General features: G+C 36.8%; 2 protein-coding genes across 2 annotated transcripts; one reads left to right on the top strand and one right to left on the bottom strand.

Annotated features, from left to right (window-relative positions):
- Positions 1-474: 474 nt before the first annotated feature.
- PRMT3 (protein arginine methyltransferase 3) lies at positions 475-6507 on the top strand. Its single transcript, XM_086237304.1, has 7 exons — positions 475-826; positions 1411-1968; positions 2113-2210; positions 4009-4087; positions 4174-4434; positions 4548-4715; positions 5695-6507. Exons 1-7 carry the CDS (start codon positions 536-538, stop codon positions 6148-6150), a joined length of 1911 nt encoding a protein of 636 aa, XP_086093430.1. The 5' UTR covers positions 475-535; the 3' UTR covers positions 6151-6507.
- A 662-nt stretch (positions 6508-7169) lies between these two features.
- Positions 7170-14565, bottom strand: LOC147291756 (glutathione S-transferase L3-like). The gene is made up of 12 exons (XM_086236017.1): positions 14451-14565; positions 14101-14157; positions 13841-13893; positions 10682-10773; positions 10489-10549; positions 8898-8984; positions 8703-8801; positions 8512-8614; positions 8355-8431; positions 8051-8158; positions 7652-7732; positions 7170-7541 (listed from the first exon to the last, which is right to left on the bottom strand). Exons 1-12 carry the CDS (start codon positions 14563-14565, stop codon positions 7530-7532), a joined length of 945 nt encoding a protein of 314 aa, XP_086092143.1. The 3' UTR covers positions 7170-7529.
- Between the last annotated feature and the right edge of the window lie 4766 nt (positions 14566-19331).

Below are 19331 nucleotides of genomic sequence, written 5' to 3'. Positions count from 1 at the left end.
TTTGGATAAGAGAATTTTTGTAAAGAAACATACATTTTTTTTGAAAAAAAAAAAGAGAAAAGAAAAGATCACAGTTGTTTCAAACACCGTGTTTATTGAATTTTTTTTTTGCAGCACAATATTGTAGTAGTGCAGCTAGCTGTTGGAACTTATATATAGATCATGTTGAAGTAAGTGAGACATTATTATATATAACCGATATATTGCCACATGTTATAATAAATCGATGTGTTATAATATAAATGGATATTATCAATAATATACACTACAAATAAAAATATATCGTTTAATAATACTTTTATACATTAAATTAATTATACCCGTATATCGCCAATTCAAGAATTTAGTATGGGAACGGGTGCAGTGAGAAAAAAGAAAAAGAAAAAGGTGTACATAGACAGATAGACTTAGAGACACATTATTTTAGAAGCTTTTAAAACCCATTTTATAATTCTTAGGGTTTGTAGAGGGTTTAAGGCATTAAGCTGCAAAGTGAGGGAATACGTTCCAGTCTCTCCTTCCTCTCAAATTACTCATGGCGAACAGCAGTACACAATACGAACCCACATTCACAGACGACGATGAAGAAGAAGTCGAAGAGCTCCAAGAATGGGACGATTGGAACGCAGAAGAAGAAGAAGAAGAAGATGGGTCGGACTTGGACTCGGGTTTCCTGTGTTTCTTCTGTGACTCCAGGTACGGTTCGTGCGATGACTTGTTCGACCACTGCAAGTCGATCCACCACTTCGATTTTCGCGCCATTCGTAAAGAGCTGGGTCTAAATTTCTACGGCTCCTTCAAGCTTATTAACTACGTTCGCACTCTGGTAAGTGACTGGGCTGAGCGACAAAGAAAGGAATGAAAACAGAAAAAAAAAAATAATTCTTTTTCTAGTAAAGAAAAAAAAAATTTAAGGGTTCAATTTAACCATATATTTTCTTCAGGCACAAATGCTTATGTTGAAAATTCGCAATTCATCATCTCTACTTAAATGAGATTTTGTGGAAATTGGAAAGTTTCTTTATCTTACAGTAAAATATTTACATTATTCAGTTGCTTAGGATACAGATGAAAAACCGGTGAAAAAGAACAATCTTTAAGTTCTTATGTTCTACTGTTGGCTTCAGGGGATCGAGATAATATGAAAGACCCAAGTCAAACGGTAGCCGTTGGCTGAATTTCTATTGATTGTTGTGTACAATGTGTTATTTTAAAGGCATTTTTATTCTTTTAGTAATTTAATATTTTTTGTTTTCATTTCTTGGTATGCGGTGTGTTTGTTTTGGTTTTTCTGGTTGCAAGGTAGCTTAGTCTTCATCTAAGGAATTTGAAGGTAAATTTGCGAAATATAGTGTTTCTGTCATATTAGTTATTATTTTCTTATTTTCTGCTGATTCCATTTGCTTCCAGGTTTCCAAAAACAGATGTTGGAGCTGTGGGCTAACTTGTCAGTCCAACCAAGATCTACAGAATCATTTACATGAAACAGTCAATTTAAAAGACATTTCACCTCTATGGAATAGTGATGAATACCTCAAACCTTTCTTGAAAGATGATTCGGTCTTGTATAGTTTTTCTGTAGATGAAGAAGGCGAAGATGACTACACTACAACAGTCGACAATGATGAACTTATGAGTGATTTGAGGCATTTTGAAGAGATTTGCATTGATCATCAGATTCATGTGGAAAAGATTGATATTGATTCTGATACCTCTTATGAAAGTGGGAATAGGATTGTTGCTTCATCACCCAATGGCCACTTCAACATAGTGAGTTCTTCTGATAAGGTGACTATCAATGGTATGGATTCAGGAGAACATGTTGGGTCAGTTGATAGAAAGACAAAAGAAAAGCATTTAAGAGCATATATTCCAAATCTTGGTTCAAAGGATATCAAGAATATCAATGAAGATTACTTTGGCGCTTATAGTTCTTTTGGAATCCATAAAGAGATGATCAGTGACAAGGTATTAAATTAATCAATAGTTTCGGGCATTATAGAAAATTAATAGTTTCAATACTTCATTCATGGCAGAAAAAAGTTTGAACTGAAAAGCCTGAATTTTCTGGTATTGTACAATTATTTACACTCGTATACTGTCATTGTGCAGGTAAGAATGGATGCTTACAGACAAGCTATTTTAAAAAACCCTTCTCTCTTGAAGAGTGCAATAGTGATGGATGTAGGTTGTGGCACAGGCATACTAAGGTGAGACGACATATCAGTTGCTTTCTTACGGAAGTAACAATTAATTGGCTCTTTGTGATATCTTTACTTCATTATGGATCTAATCTCGATGGAATGCAGCCCATCTCTACTCCGACCAGTATTGATGTCTTGAAACACTGCTTTTTACTTCCTGTATCCATGTTATAACAATTCTAGTATTTTCAATTTCCCAAGTCATCATGACTTTGGTATGTATCCTAAGTCATCATTACTGTTGAACTTGGAATGTTCACGTTGTGAGAAGCGCATTTGTGTGTGCATACATTGTTTGAAAATGTTGTGATAATTTCATGGTGATATTTAATGGGAGTACTATGGAATGATAACATAAAAGAGGGATGACTTTTGTGTACTTATTAATTCATGGAAAATTAGGACCTTTTCCCTTGTAATGGGTAGACAAATCTTTGTATTGTTAAATGCTTATCATCTGTGCTCTGCTAGAATTTATGGATTAAGCCAGAAATGATATTTCTTCCTTAAAGCCGGTTTTGTCACAAGGACTGTTATGTAGTATCTCTTGCTGTAACAATGCTCCGTACTTCTCTTACTATTGAGGTGATAATGTGTTCTTGATTTGACTGTATTACCCATGAATCTTGTTAAAACAGGACTTCTTGTTGCATTTGAATTGTGAACACTGGTAATGACTGGAAACTTAAGTTTCTGTCCTGTAGCTTCATCTTTATGGCGGAAGTTGTTTTGGAAGGCATATTTGAATTGGGAGATCCCGGGTTCTTGCTTTGCTTTGTTGTGAGAGAGATATAAGTTCTTCAGGGGTAGGAAAAAGGGTATGGTGTTGGGGAGATGTGCTGTGTTGGCAATTTTTTGAGGATGTCAGGGGCGAGGAGATAGATTTGTTGTGGGATAGGGTTTGGTTTTGGTCTTTCCTTTGGGCTTCTATATCTTCTGAATTTAGGGATACATCATTCCAAGCTATACTTTATGATTGGAATGCAGTTGTATTATAGTCTTGGTGGTTTTTGTGTGTCTGATTGTTAGTGTTTGATTGTTCTCTGTTTTGTTCTTCTGAGTGGTGGACATCTTGTCCTCTGTGTTGTACTTTCTTCTCATTAATAAAAGTTTTGTTTCTCATCAAATAAAAAAACTTAAGTAACCTCTCTGCTATGATCAGTTAAATATGTGTTATGGGAAAAACTTTAACATGGAATATTGAACTTTTAGAAACATCACCTTCGACAATGTTTGAAAAAGAGTACAAAAAAAGAGGCTAAAACCTTGAAAGAGGAAACAATATTCTGGCCCTGTGATTGACATGTGTGAGTGTGACTTTGTAGGATACAATATCGTACGAAAATGAGTTAATGGAATCAATGGGTAAGAGCCCTCTTTTGGGTTGGCTCCTGCAGCTGACAGATTTTTTTAAATGTACCTACTGTCCAATCTAAAGTGTCTCTAGAGGTTACATTCTTTTTAGCAATGTATATGAATACTATGACTCAGTTTTAAACACTTCAGATTGCTCGGTATGTTGGAAGATGCTAGTGACTATGTAGGGTTTTTAACTTCCTACTGCTACTATATTTCATCTGTAGATTCAACATTGATGTGAGTGAGCCGGTCACTAGATGTTTTTGCCTAGAATTGCTTACTTGTCCTTTAAACAAAATACAACAGTTAGTCAAGTAGGCAGTCTACAGATATTGATTTCAGGCAATGACTTCCTGTTAAACTGTTATACATGGTGATTTTTATCAATGTTCCAGTACTCAACAACATTTAATGTTCATCTAATTTTATTTTTTTTCCTTAATAGTCTCTTTGCAGCCCAAGCAGGGGCTTCAAAAGTAATTGCAGTTGAAGCAAGTGAGAAGATGGCTGCAGTGGCAACTCAGGTAAACTTTTCCTGTTCTCTTAAATCCATTTCTTCATGGCCTAGAAGATTTTTTTGTGAGTACTTCATTGGTTTTGTTAATTGCAGATAGCAAAAGATAATGGTCTTTTGTGTAGTAACAGCCCAGCTGATGGTACTAACCATGGTAATGGGGTAATAGAAGTGGTTCAGGGTATGGTTGAGGAGCTTGATATGTCCGTACTAATTCAACCTCACAGTGTTGATGTATTGCTGAGTGAATGGATGGGGTATTGCCTACTTTATGAGGCAATGCTCAGTTCAGTGCTTTTTGCACGGGATCAGTGGTTGAAACCTGGAGGTGCCATGCTTCCTGACACTGCAACTATTGTGAGTTCTCTCTATCCTCTAGTCTCTAAAGTTCTTCACATGCTTCTCCACATGTTTGTCTTAGGATTGCTTTTGTTTTCTTCTTTTCCTTTCAATTTTTCCCCTTTTTTTAGTTTGTTGCAGGATTTGGAAAAGGTGCTACTAGTATTCCATTTTGGGAAAATGTGTATGGTTTCAACATGTCTTGTGTTGGCAAGGAGCTTGTTGAAGGTGCTGCCCAAATTGCTATTGTTGATTGTGTTGATAATAACTGTTTAGTGACAAGCGCTGCTGTTCTCCAGGTTGGTGTTATGCTAGTTTTTTATTTATTTATTTTTTGACAGGAATGCTAGTTTTAAATTTTGAGATATAGACATTACATATCAGGTCCTCAACTGCTTGTGGATTATTTTTGGTTAATAACTGCTTTTGGTTTTATATCATGACTTTGTGATGGATCGTTTTTGTGTGGTGCATAATATTCATTTTTTTGTATGCTTATCTTTCTGTCTTGTTATTTGATATTCAGCTTGTCTATCTTCATGCCTTCTGCATGGGATGAAGCATCTTTTGCTAAGGGAAGTGAAGTCCCAATTTCACTTCTCAAGTTTATAAAGAACTGATAAATCACTAATTGGAACTCTATTTTCTAAGTTAAGGCTAAATTTGGACTCATTTCCAGATCTGAATCATCTTACTATTCCAAATTCTTGACTCTATTGGTTTGCGTTCTTAGTTTTTGTATTACAGTTGTATACCGTCTTCTTCTTTTCAAAAAATTTGTAAACTTTTATCTTTTCAAAAAGTATGTATCCTGCCTTCTGTAACAAATTGATAAATTATTTCCGTACATTCTTAGTAGGACTAGAAATAAAGGAAGAAAATGCTGAATATGGCACTGGTTAGCACCAAGCCTTGATAATACACATAGATCAAAATGTAGGAATGCAAGATTTATGCTCAAAATAAAAAGGTACAAGGGAAAAAAGTCAACCCAAAAATATAATTTTAGTTTATGCCGAATATTTATTCTTAGAAACACCTTTGAAGTGATCTTATGAACTTTGTTTTTAAGACTCCAAAGTATTGCATCATTGTATGATCTACCAGAATTCAGATATTTTGTGAATTTGAATTTCAAATTCTGGGAATAACCAATTGAAATGCCTTGTAAGTTAAAGATGTTAAGGCAAATAGGATGTGTGGGGAGCTGTCTAGACTAGATAAGCATACAAGTGACTCTAATCAGGTGACAATGATTTTCCTGATTTTATTTTGCAGACCTTTGATTTGGTGACAATGAAGCCGGATGAAGTCGATTTTACTGCTAGTGTTGAGTTGGAACCAAATTTGGGTGGTGCAGCTAGCAGCTTAACTGATTTGAAATCTGAAACAACCTGGTGTTATGGAGTTCTCTTGTGGTTTGAGACTGGTTTCACCAGCAGGTTCTGCAAAGAAATACCAGCTGTTTTGTCCACATCCCCATACACTCCCAAAACGCACTGGATGCAAACTATTTTGACATTCCGGGAACCAATTGCTGTGACATCTGGAAACTCTAACTTTGACAGATCAGCAGCGGTTGGCACTGAAGCTTGTCCAGCTGTGAGGATTCATCTGCGCATAAGCATTGCCCGTGCTTCTCAACATCGTAACATTGACATTTCCCTAGAAACCACTGGAGTTGATCCTCATGGTCGGAGACACAGCTGGCCTGTGCAACTTTTTAATATGTGAGTCTAATGATCAAAATCTAGGATCCTGATTGCCCGTACTTCTCAACATCTCAGCATTGATGTTTTCCTAGTAACTGCTGGAGACAGGAGTTGATCCTGATGGTTGGAAACACAGCTACAACTTTTTAATTTACGTTAGTATAATGATCAAATCCTGATGGTTGGAAATGTTCCCCTTTGGCTGCTGGATGGATAAGGTTGCTTCATTGTGTTGTTTCATTTTGATTTTTCTTCTGAAGATTTTGTAGTTTGTATTATTCCTTGCATATTTTGTTCAAAAGTGTAAATCAGACAAGTCAGATATGCCTTTAACATTTGAGCTCTTCTAAATTGGTGCTTCGGCTTAAATTAACTTCAATGGTTCGCGCCTATAGTCTTGCAATTGGTTTTACGTTGTACCAAAATTGGATGGCAGTTTAGTAGAAAATTTAGAGAAATTCTATATTACTACCCATCAATTGCTCAATTCCCCTAGCTCTCACCAGGAATTCAAACAAGCAGCTCATTAATGGTCTAATGATCCTAAAGCCAGAAATGATTTGAGTTATTTACATTTATACTCTCTAGGTTTATTGTCTTTCACTTACATTCTTTTGGGTTTTAAAAATTACACATATTTTTTAAGGTTTCAAAACTGTTGCATATAATTCCTTAAAAAATGTAAAAAAAGTAAATAAATAAATTTGCATGGGCTATTTGGATTAGTCCCTTGGTGGAAAGGAAAAAAAAAAAAAGGCCAACATGGCCGAAGTTAACCGGAAAACCTACAATGGTGAGGTCTCGGGATGACGTGGTGTTACGGAAAAATAAGGACAAATACTATTTTGACACGTGATTTTTTAATTAAATTAGAAACACCTCAGTTTTTAAGCAAGTAACACAGTTTAAGGGGAAGGCATAGCAAAACACCGTGAACAATATAACTCTATGTTTTCGACCAAAATAAAAATATATAACTCCATTTCTATATATGTATGTTTGGAGATTGAGAATAACCGATACAGAAATCTGGACTCGAGCTAATTCACCCTCTTGGCTCCTTGATTCAGATTGCTTCCTGCCAAGATCTCCTCGTACGAGAATGTCTTCCATTTCCAGTACTTTGCTAAGTAAAGGATCACGAAAGAATAACAATAATTAACATTAATAGTATTAACACAAAACCAAATGACCTGAATTTTATTTATGTAATGTAACCAAGACTTTCGACCAAAAAAAAAAAAAAAATGTAACCAAGACACCCTTATACATCCAGCCCCAAACAAGTGCATATCTATAACGCTACCTTACATATGCATACATAAACATAAAAACTGGCAAACACTCTCAAGAGTGAGCCACTTATTTATACCATATCCAAAGCACTACTCATTCCCACATTCACTGTTGCCCCTGCAATGGAAACAAATTTTAGAGGTTACCAAACAGCATGACCAATTTAGAACAAAAGAAAGAAAGAAAGACCATGACTTTCATATTTGGGTATGCCAAAGAGATTGTACCAAGTAGCGCTTCTTGTAGAGTTCAACAAGCTCCTTCGGATCAGTTTTGGTCACCTTATAAGCATCAATCTTGTTGATTTCCTGCACAAGGATATAATAACCAGAATAATCACCATCTGTAACCAAAAGTTTGATACATAGGAACGTGTCTCTCTAATCAAATCCATATTTAAGATAATGGTTTCTGGGAAACACTATAATTATCGCCGGTCAGCTAGCTTAGTCTCATGAGATGTTTCTGCATCTCTGCTATACAGCCTATACTCTACCACAAAGAACCATTATTGTCTACCTTAAGTGTATGCCAAAGCAACTACTCAATTAGTTGAAAAAATTTCAACAGGTGCTACTTAGTCACCGGAATTCATAACTCTCTGTAGATATGGTATTTTAGTGTACCTTCAACCATGTTGCTAATTTAGGCCTGCCTGCTGTGATGTCATACTTAAATGCCTCGGATAAGAAGCTTTGGAATCTCTCAACAAACGGAATATAGGCTATGTCCACCTGAAGATCACATATTTCTATCATAAATCAGAGATCAATAAACAAAAATTCATAATCAAACCACAACTTAAGCACTTTATTGGTTATTATCATATTGCTAAAGGAAAAGAAGAAGAAACAAAAAAATTCCTCTAGTTAATGTTTTTCATATTCAAAATCAGCAATGGGAATGTAAATAATGGTATATTCAACTTACCAAACTGAACTGACCCAGAAAAAATGGCCCATCATGAAATTTCTTAAGAGCATTCTCCAAGTAATCAAACTGAGCACCTGATGCAGAAAGCCAATTTTGGTCAGTGTAAATTTAACAACAAAAGCAGTCCCTAATGGGAGAACCTTCAAAGCCTTACCAGCTTCTTGTACTGCGTCTCCTTTGAATGAAATGTACACAGCCCCAGTAAAGGTACCAACATTGGATATTAATTCTTCACCAAACTTTGCTTTCTCAGGGTCCTAAATAATTTCACAGCATCACTTTGGTTAAATCTCTAAGAGACAAAGCCAGGTTAGCAGAGGCACAATTGAATTCTGGATATCTTACATTGGGGAAAAGTGAAGGCCCTTCAAAGTTGCTATCCACATATTTGATCAGATCAAGACTCTCTCCAATGAGTTTTCCATTGTGCTCCAGTGCTGGCACCTATGAATAATCAATCAAGAAATGTAAACAGCTTCACCAAATTTGCAACAGATACACAAAGATAACCAAGAACATAATTTTGTTCAAACATATCACCTTATTCTCAGGGTAAACCTTTTCTTTGTACCAAGCAGGCCTGTTTTCAAGATTTATAGGGACCAATTTAATCTTATCTTGCAAACCCTGCAACTCAAAAATTCAACAAAACAAATAGTAAGACAAAAAAAAAATTGGATAGGGGTACTTGCTAATTCCCCCAAAAAAGTAAATGAAAACAATTTACGGAAAGATACAAAAAAGACAAATTGATGCCTTTAAGGGCTTGTTTGGTTCACAGAATTGATTTCTTGGGAAATTAATTTCTTTGCATTTTTTGGGGGAAAGGGAATGTGAAATTCCCTTTCCTATGTTTGGTAATACTGGGAAAGTAAACCAGAAATTACTTTTTTATTTCCATTCCCATATTTGTGTTGTGCAGGAATTGAAAATGAAAAGTGTTAGTTTTCCAATTATATCCTCATTGATTGACAATAGAGATGACATTTTAAAATAATAGCAGAGTTAGTTTTGTAAAAAAAAAAAAAAGCAATAAATGCTTTCCCAAGAAAGGGAAAACAAAACCCAAGTTAGAGCAAGAGTTTTATTTTCCCAGCATCAGATTCCCTTAGGCCATAAATTCATACTTACCAAATGTGGGAATATAATTGATTTTTGGTTTATTTACTATTGCATCCCCTGAAAGTAACTTCTAATCTAACTTCACTCCCTAAGGTTTATTTTGTATTACATTACCCCTTGAAACTAATTCTCGTGTATCATTTTGTTCACTTCCTATTTTTACAAACTTTAGAAATTAATTAAAAATAGCTCCGAATTCAGAAAAATACACGAAAAATTCCTATGGACTCGTCTTGACTAATACTAATTTACTATGTGGTCAAATTACCAATTTTTCATCCGAATATTTCCAGAAAATTAAAATATCCAGACTCTTTGGAAATTTATAGGATAATATTTCGAACTCCAAAAAATACAAGGTTTACACCGTTGGTCTTCTAAATAATAATACTACCTTTCTTGTGAACACTTGCTACCCAAAAGACCTCTCGGTCTTAGAGGAAAATAAATTTCCCTTTATAAAATAAATTCTAGAAAAATTCTAAAATTTTTGTAAAGTCTCGAAAGAATTCTCTAAAACAAGTTTTTGGTAATTTTCAAAATATTTTTGAGAATTCATCCGAGACTTTACGAAAATTTTAGGATTTCTATAGAGGAAAATTTATTTTAATTTTCTAGAAATAAATTTGGACTTTCCAAATTTTCTGGAAACTCTCAGAGGGTAAATTAGTAATTTGATCCCATAGTAAATTAGAACTAGTCAAGACGAGTTCGTAGGAATTTTTCGTGTATTTTTCTGAATCTGGAGTTATTTAATTTTAATTCATTTCCAAAGTTTGTATAAACAGGAAGTGGACAAAGTGATACACAAGAATTAATTTCAGGGGATAATATGATACAAAATAACCTTAGGGAGTAAAGTGAGATTTGAAGTTACTTTCAAGGGGCAAACTAGTAAATAAGCCTTGATTTTTCATTCTCAGTCCTCCAAAACTTGAACCAAACGGCCGTAAGGTTTTTGTCAAAAATTCCAAACAAAGAGGGGTTAAAAGAGAGAAGTTAAACAAACCTTATAATTCCTAGTGATCCACACCCTCTGTGCAAATGGACAAGTAAGAGATGTGTACAACCTTCAAAAATATGCAAAGTAACCAATTAACACAAGGGCATCAAGGCATGTAAACTTCAAAACAAACACATAGCAAACACAGTGAAACAAGAACCACAACCCAGCAAAGACAAAGCAGATAAAAGAGGTAAACCTTGTAGTGCCATCAAAGAGAGCAGGTGGGCTGGAAGTGGAATCCAACGGTGGTGGAAGAACCTCCTGTCTGTAAAACCCAAAAAACCAGCACTAGTTTCAGCAACAAAAAAGCACAAATTCAAATGAACCCAGATGCTAAAATGAACATTAGTGATGGAAAATCAAAATCCAATCATACGCATCAGTGGTGGTTTGCAGAGAGTTCAGTGAGCTTTCTTGGCTGTGAGAATTTGGTGCACAATGTTGTCTATGTTCTATGTACAGAGTTGGTGGTCGTTTTATAGGGGTCTGTTATGATGAGTATGATTTTGTGAAGCGCGAGCAGTTACAAAATGTGTGCGTGACTACTTACGTAGCAGTGGTTTGTGAGTCATGTTAAGATTTCGTGGTTCTTCTTTTTTAGCCGTCCGATTTGAATTTCGAAATCATCGTAGGGTCAAAGATAGCTGAGGATGTCAACTATAAATATCCACTAGTCTCAGTCCAAAAACAAAAAAAAAAAACATAATCATCCACTAGTTAGTCGTAAAGACCACCTAATCAGAACTCGGAAGAGTCTAGAATTTTGGGAGTAGGGAAGTTTCTTTTTTGGCCCCCTTCGGAAAAAGGAAAATAGATATTATCTAATTTGAGATTTTGGGTGGATATTTGTACTAGTTGAGGATCTCATTCCTCCCATTAATTAAATAAAGTCTCATTCCTAAGATTATGTACACAAACATGTTTAACTCCATGTCTGTTTTTCCTAAGATTTTGTACACAGACATCCACTTCTCTAATTTGAGAAATCTTCTTATGTTGATACAACAAACATATTTTACTGATATTATATGAAGAAAATATTCTTTCTTATGTTTAATTTATTGATATAGTACTGTACATTTCTTGAGGAATTAGAAGCGTTTCTTTTTTGGTTCTGCTAGCATATGATGGATTTTCCATAGTCTTAACTGATGGAAATACTTAACCTAAAAGAATTTATAAAGAGTGCTGCTATTTGCACACCTTTTTTTTTCTCTTTGCACACTCTTTTTCCCTTTTTTTCTCCTACACACCCTCTATCCTCTTCTAAAATTTAAAAACTCTCTTAACACACCCATCTAATTACCCTAATGCCCCCATTTTATTCATTTCACAAAATTTAACACAACACACCCCATCAAAAAAAAAAAAAAAAAACCACATACACAGCCCATCCTTCTCCCTCACCCCTCCCCCTTCCCTCACCGACCACCTTACTCCCTCCCTCCCCCTCCCTCACCGACCACCTCCCTACCTCTCTTCCTTTCTATCTTTGTCCGGCGACAACAACCCCCACCCACCCTTTCCCAGCCTCGGCCTCCTTCTCCTTCATCGACCAGTAGACCACCTCCTTCCCTCCCTCTGTTTCTGTCCAGCTCTGGCGACAACAATCCCGGCCCACCCCTTCCCAGCCCTTCCTTCTCCTTCACCAGCCACCTCCCTCCCTCCCTCTGTTTCTGTCCAACTCCAACGACAACAACCCCGACCCACCCCTTCACAGCCCCTCCTTCTCCCTCACCCCCCGATCACCTCCCTCCCTCACCGACCACCCCCTCCCTCATTTTCTGTCCCTGTCCAACTCCAACAATAACCCCAGCCCACCCTCTCCCTGCCTTTCCGATTGCGACCACCTTCTCCATTTCCCCCTCTCTATCTCTCTCTCCACCTTAAAAAAAAAAGAAACGCAGATAGTGGCTGGTTCGACGGGCCAGTGCCGAACCAGCCACCACCTTGAAATTTTTTTATTACCGAACTAGCCACCATCTTCTCCGGTGAATTCATTGTTTCCAGCGGCGTCAAGGAAGAAAACTGAGGCTCGAGAGAGAGAAAGAGAGTGAGGGAGATGGTGGGTTCGGTAGAGAGAGTGGGTTTAGGAGAGAGAATGAGATAGATTGGGCTGGGGAGGGAGATGGTCGGGGTGACCGGTGAGGGAAGGGGAGGGGCTGCTGGGTTTGTGTTTTTTTTTTTGTCTGAATTGATAGGGGGGTGTGTTGGGTGTGGGAATGAGAGAGTGGGAAAGAGAAGGAGGGTGTGTTTGGTCTTTTCTCTTTGATTGGTTTTTTTTTTTTAAGTGGGGTGTGCAAAAAGAAAAAAAAAGGGTGTGCAAATAGCAGCACTCTTTATAAATTGGAACAGAAAAAATGCAGGACAGCTTAGGAAGATGCTATTAGTGTTAATATGGTCTAGTTGGTTTATGGAAGCAAGACCAGGTCATGTTGAAATGATAAATCAATGAACAATGGAGAGTGAATTTTGAACCCATAAGTCTACTAAAAGCATAAGATATTTCTGTGAGATATATCTGTGTATATAATAGCCCGGACATTAGATAACTTCAATTACAACAAACCAGCTTACCGACAAAGAAAAAATAAATAAATAATTAATCTGATTAAAAAGAATAGTCCGTAATTTTAAACCCCTAACCACCCCAAAAATTTTCCTAAACCCCCAGCCATCCAGCAACTCTCTCAAAACCCCCTACAATGTATAATTCTTAATTTATCCTTCTGACGCACTGACACGCTCTGACATACTGATGCGCTCTGACACTTTGACGCATGCTGACATCACTGTAACTGAATTTTTAGTGTAACTGAATCTGAATTTAGTGTAACTGTATTCACTAAAACTAAGTAAAAAAAAATTACATTACATCGTTTAAAACTTTCAATGCCATAAAAAAAAAAAAAAACAAATTGTAACTAAAACCAAAACAAAACATTCACTAAAACTGAATTGACGTCACTGTAACTGAATTTAGTGTAACTAAATTTGAATTTAGTGTAACTGTATTCACTACAACTAGATAAAAAAAAAAAAATAATTTACATCATTTCAATGCAAAAAAAAAAAAAAAAATCACTAAAACTAAATTGACATTACTGTAACTATATTCAGTGTAACTATATTCCCTAAAACTAAATAAAACATTAAATTACATTGTTTCAATAAAAAAAAAAATGGTAACTAAAACCAAAATAAAACATTCATTAAAACTGAATTCCTAAAACTGAAATTTAGTGAATTCATTGAAATTAAATTCAGTTTCACTGAATTCAATGAAACTGAATTTAGTGAAACTGAATCACTGAAATTCAAACCCATCTCGAATATCCGACTACCTCAGGCGCACCAAGTACACGACAGTCATCGCCGCCTTTAGTGGTTGCTCAGATTTGTTTTCACCTGCCAATTTGATTCAACTTATGTCAGTGAGTACTTTTATTAATTACATGGAATTAATCATAAATTGGAATAGCCGGTAGAAAAGAAGCTAATAGCCAACTAAACAAAAACAATTGTATAAGGTAATTCAGGTCCTTCAGTGCAAACTGCAAATATTCAAAATATCTCAAAACTTTGTGGACAAAAAATAGCAGTTGAGTTTATTACCTCTACTGAAGTGGTGTTGCATGACAGAATGGACAAATGCAAAGGCTAAATTAAGCACTGCAACAAGATACACAAATCTGTAAGAAAGAAGTAAACAATGACAGCAAAACCAATAAGTCAACATGAAAATGATAGGCTAAGTGGATTATTACCAAAAGTAAAAAAAATGATTGCAAGATTGCCAGGAAATGTGGAATGATTCTGGGCTTAAAAAAAAAAAAATTTTTTTAAATGTGGCAGCAACTGTAAGCCTATAAGGTGGAACTGAATTTTCAAATTTTATCTCTAGCCAAACATACAAGGCATGACAGCACCAAGCTTATCTCCAAGACACATTGAATAACACATACCTTGTTCCAGATGTTGAATGCGAGCCAACAACGACTCCTTGTCAATTAAATCCTCATCCATTGTCTGAAACAGAAACTGAATCACAACGTAAAAACCATTAGCACCAAGCAACATGCTTTATCAGAATCAACCCATTTCCAAATGGGTATTACCTACGCTGAGAGGCAGAGATGAAATCGTCGACCTTTGGGGCAGCAATGGTGGCGCAGAGAAGCAGAGTACCAACTCCAAAACCCGCCAGCTATCGGAACACAGAGATCGCTGGCGAGGATGTCGCAGACTTCTCGCCTTTGAAACGACAGTAAGTCTCGGACCTTCTCAACGTCGAGTCGCCGTCCACGGTGGTCAGTTGGAGAATCGGAGACCACCATCGTGCTCAGGACGTCGAGAGGAAGAAGACTTGGGTGGTCCATAAAAGGCAGATCGCCGGCGAGCACCACCAATCAGAGTCGCAGCGATCTGGGCTGTTTGGGCATGATTCGGGGCGAGTGATGACAGAGGGAGGAAGAGGTGAGAGAGACAAAGTTGATGGTGGTGGTCTCGCTGGCAACCGTCATCGAACAACGCCACACGCGTCGGCGACAGCCGAGCGCGGAGGAGAGAGAACAGAGAGAAGGAAGATGATGAGGGAATGAGAGAGAGAGAGAGAGAGAGAGAGAGAGAGAGAGAGAGAGAGAGAGAGAGAGAGAGAGAGAGAGAGAGAGAATGGGAGAAAATATATTGGAAATTGATTTTGAATAACCTAAGGTTATAATAGGAATATTTAAAAAAAAAGTCAAACTTAGTTGTTAGTACACTAAGGAGTTTTGAAAGAGTTTAAGTAAGTAATAGGAAGTTTTGAATTAATTATATTAAGGGTGGAGGTTTTAAAATAATTAAGTTCTAAATAGAGGGTTATGAATAGTTTACTCTAAAAAGAACTATAGTATAGCATCCTGTATATGAATATTACAGATTTTTCTTCTCATCCCTCTGTTTCTCATATCATAGCCAAATGAAAGCTATCTATTAAAGTGTTATAGCTCAAAATATCTCGGCGGGCTTTGGGCTTGCCGAAAGCTATACTTTGGACCTTTTTGTCTGGGCTATTGTATTGTTGCGGGCGTGCCACTAACTTGGGCCTGCTTTGGTTCTAAGTTAGACGTGAATAGGATTATGGATTGGCCCAAAAGACTGTTCTCAAACGTGTGAAACCAAGTAGGAACCAAGTACTGACATTTGAAATACAGTATGAATAGTAAATTCATTGTTCATTGGTCAATGGTTTAGGCAAGTCCAGTCGGAGACACTTAAACAAGCTGGCAAGCTGTTCAAGAATGACAAAAAGGTTGTTTTATTTAATTTTTGGTTGAGTTTAATGGCCTATTGAATTTAAATAAACTGCCTATTTTCTATTATAGTTTATGACTTAGCACTCAATTTTGACAGTGGAAGCAAGAGATGTCCACTCAATGGAAGGCATTGGATGCGAAGATCAAGGCAGAGTATTGTCTTAAGCCGAAGTTTAGTGAGGTTGTTGGGGAAGCGAGCAGCGGCACAATCAAAACTAGATGCGCCCCGGATTGGTTTCGGGAAGTTGTTGGTGGGTTTAATAATGATAAAATCACAGTTGTAAATGAGATGGGGTTCGGTGTGCTTGCCCGGATTAAGTGTCGTAGCTTGCGTCGCCGTCTATGTCGTTTTCTTGTGGATCACTTTCAGTGTTCTATTAAGATACATGGCAAGACTTCCATCATCACGCCTCAAGATTTTATGGTCTTAATGGGTGTTCCAGAGGGTGGAATGGAAATTTCGACGACGGACTCCGTGAACAAAAGCGAAGTCCAGACGTTGGCCAATATCCATTGCACCAAGGATGGGAAGATCAAGATTGTTGACTTACAAAAAAGGCTTGGTGAGGCAGATATAATTGACAACAACTTTCGAGTGAGTTTTATGTTGTTCGCCTTTGACACTATTCTTTGCCCAACTTCTAGCCTACTAGTAAGTAGAAAATTTCTGGAAGCACTCAAAGAACCGAATACCATATGGCTTGGTAAATGGGCAAGTTATTCCCTAAAGCATCTGGTGGATGGAATCAAGTCCTTCAAGTCTAACGAAGGAAGCTACCTATCCGGCTGTGTTCTGTTTTTACAATTGTACTATATGGATGCTCTTCAACATGACAGAACAATGGTAGACCGTTCTTTGCCAGCCGTGGTTTCATGGGATGAGCAAAAGATTAGTAGGCTGCTCAAATGGGTGAAAGAGAGAGGAGATTTGGAAGCACATAAATTGAACTAGGCGATCGTTGTTTCCCAGTTCACCAACATACGGATGTGACTTCCTTGAAGGGAGAGGTGGCCACATTGTCCCATACTATGTATGTCCTCCAGAAGTCTGTGGCTGATGCTTGCTCATCAATTTCTGCCCTCCAGAAATCCCAAGTTGAAATGAATGCAAATGTTTATGCTATCCAGAAATTCATCGCCGACGGCAATGAATTAATGTCCAACAGATTTATGCAATTTCAAGAAGAATTTTTTAACAATGTGGGTGGAAAAATTGTTAGTATGGTGGCGGTTTTGCAAAATGCACATGTCCATACTGCGCCTAAGGAAGGTGAAACAGCTCGTAACCGATTACCTCCAATTAATGAAGTGCAACCCCCGCCACGAATTGAACCCAGAATAACCCGACATAAATCTTTGTCTTTGGAGGAGCTACCCCGGAAAGAGGTATGAAGGAGCTTTGAATAACGAGTATTGACCATATTTTTCAAGTGTTCAAGTATAATTAATGTTTAATGTAGAACAAATTGTCTAAATTAGAAAGATTGAATAATAAGTGTTTCTCATGTTTTTTGTAACAAGCATATGTACCATTAAAATGTAATAGTTGATTGGTTGGCTTTCATTTTGATGTGTTGTTGTTTCGAATCTTGAATAGCAAGTATTCATGTGTTGATTGGCTTTTGTTCATCTTGTTTTTTTGGTCGGAATATTGAATAACAAGTATTGATGTGTTGTTTGGTTTTTTTTCATGCATGTTATGTTCGTGTTAGTTGATTGGTTGATTATTCAAAGCACAACGAGTCCACCAGCATGACCAGCACCAGCAATGTAGTCATGGGTCTTAAGAGACCATTTGTTCTTGATAAAGTGATGAGATCCTCTATATTGGAAAAAAAAAACTTGAAAAATCTCCGAGAGGCAAGGATGCGGACCTTTCAAGGGTCCTCTTCCCGGCCATCTATCTCATGATGATATCTCAATGTGTGCCTTCATTTTTATGGAGGATAGGTTTGACAGGTAAGATTGTTACTTAATAAAAGTTTATGAATGTACATTACATAATTAATGTTCCAGAGTTACTCATATGGAATCTCCTCAAATCATATAGATATGTGATTGTGACTCTTGACAAAGGATACGAAATTACATTGTATCGGCAGAGTTTTGAAACTTTGTGGCCTGAACAGCATATCAGCACGGACCTGATAGATGTGGTAGGAAAATACCAAAGGCATCCCGGTTCTACGGATTGGTTCTTCCCCTTTTTCTTCTCGGTACCTTACCCTAATAACCTTACTATAGTGATAAATATTGATGTTGAATGCAACTATTTATGATTTTTCAAAATGTTTGTAGGAAAAGGCACACATGCTACCTCCTGATAAGGCCATGGTTGAAAAACAAGTGAAAGGGTGGAAGGAGAATGCACTCGTCAAGGCAACAGATACTTGCCCTTTCAAGAACTGTGAGCGGGTATACTTCAATCTCTATTTTCTTAGTCAATAAATCAATCAATTTGTGAATCGATCAATTTGTGAATAAACAAAGTTACTTAATATATGTGCACACATGACACCACTTTATATTGTTGCAGATGTTTTTCACTATACGTGATGCCGAAACACCCCATCTATTTTTATTAGTTGTTAAGCCTTAAAAAAAGGAGGCTGAGATATGGGATTCACTTAGGACACCTAATCGTGAGTTACACCGTCAAGGGATGGTTTCCGGTTTGGTGAGTTTACTTGTCCGACGTATACAACATGCATGTATCTTATTTCTTAATGTTCTACTAATTGTTAATATTTTCGTTTGAATTGAATTTACCTTAGTTGCGTCTACTCGATTTTTTGTTTTGTAACGAATGGGTAGAAGAAATGTTGAAATTAAGAAGTTTTAAACTCATTTACCCCAAGGGTGTCCCACAACAGCCTAATGGCTATGACTGTGGGTTATTTGTGATGAGGTGGATCATGGATTTTGAAAATGCCTTAGATTTTGGCAAAGACGAGAGTTTTTTTTAATATCTTATGCATTATTGGTTATTTGAGTGTTTGTGTTTCTGTATTGTAAATATTATTGTGTTTCATGCAACCTTTTGATTCAATGGGTGAGCAGATAAAAATCACCCTTGAAATTGTCAGACATCCACGAAACCTTAGGCTTCATGCGATTTTGAAGGACATTGAGACAGGATCACGGCCAAACTCCGAGACGCCGAAGAACTCATTTGATAAATTGATGTCACAAGTGCCTCCATCTACCAAAGCGCCAAAACAAACAGGAAAAAAGACAAAAAGAGGAAGGGGTCGAACGAAAAAGATTATCAACCTTATTTAGGCGACTCGGTTGTTTTTGTACATGGTTCGGATTCCATTTTTTGTGTACATGGTTCGGGTTCCATTTTTTTTTGTACATGGTTCGGATTCCTTTTGTACATAGTTCAGATTCCTTTTGTACATGATGCAGAGTCCTTTTCTACATGGTTCTGATTTCTTTTGTACATGGTTCGGATTCCTTTTGTAAAGTGCACATGTCAAAGTATCAAATGAGCATGTAATGCAATTGATACATTGATATGAATGAAATTGGTTTTTTGTCCAGTAA

Source organism: Dryas octopetala, chromosome 3 (assembly GCF_963921425.1).
Source record: "Dryas octopetala chromosome 3, drDryOcto1.1, whole genome shotgun sequence".
NCBI lineage: Eukaryota > Viridiplantae > Streptophyta > Magnoliopsida > Rosales > Rosaceae > Dryas > Dryas octopetala.
Note: the sequence above shows the minus strand (reverse complement) of the source record. Positions and strands in the feature narration are given on the sequence as shown.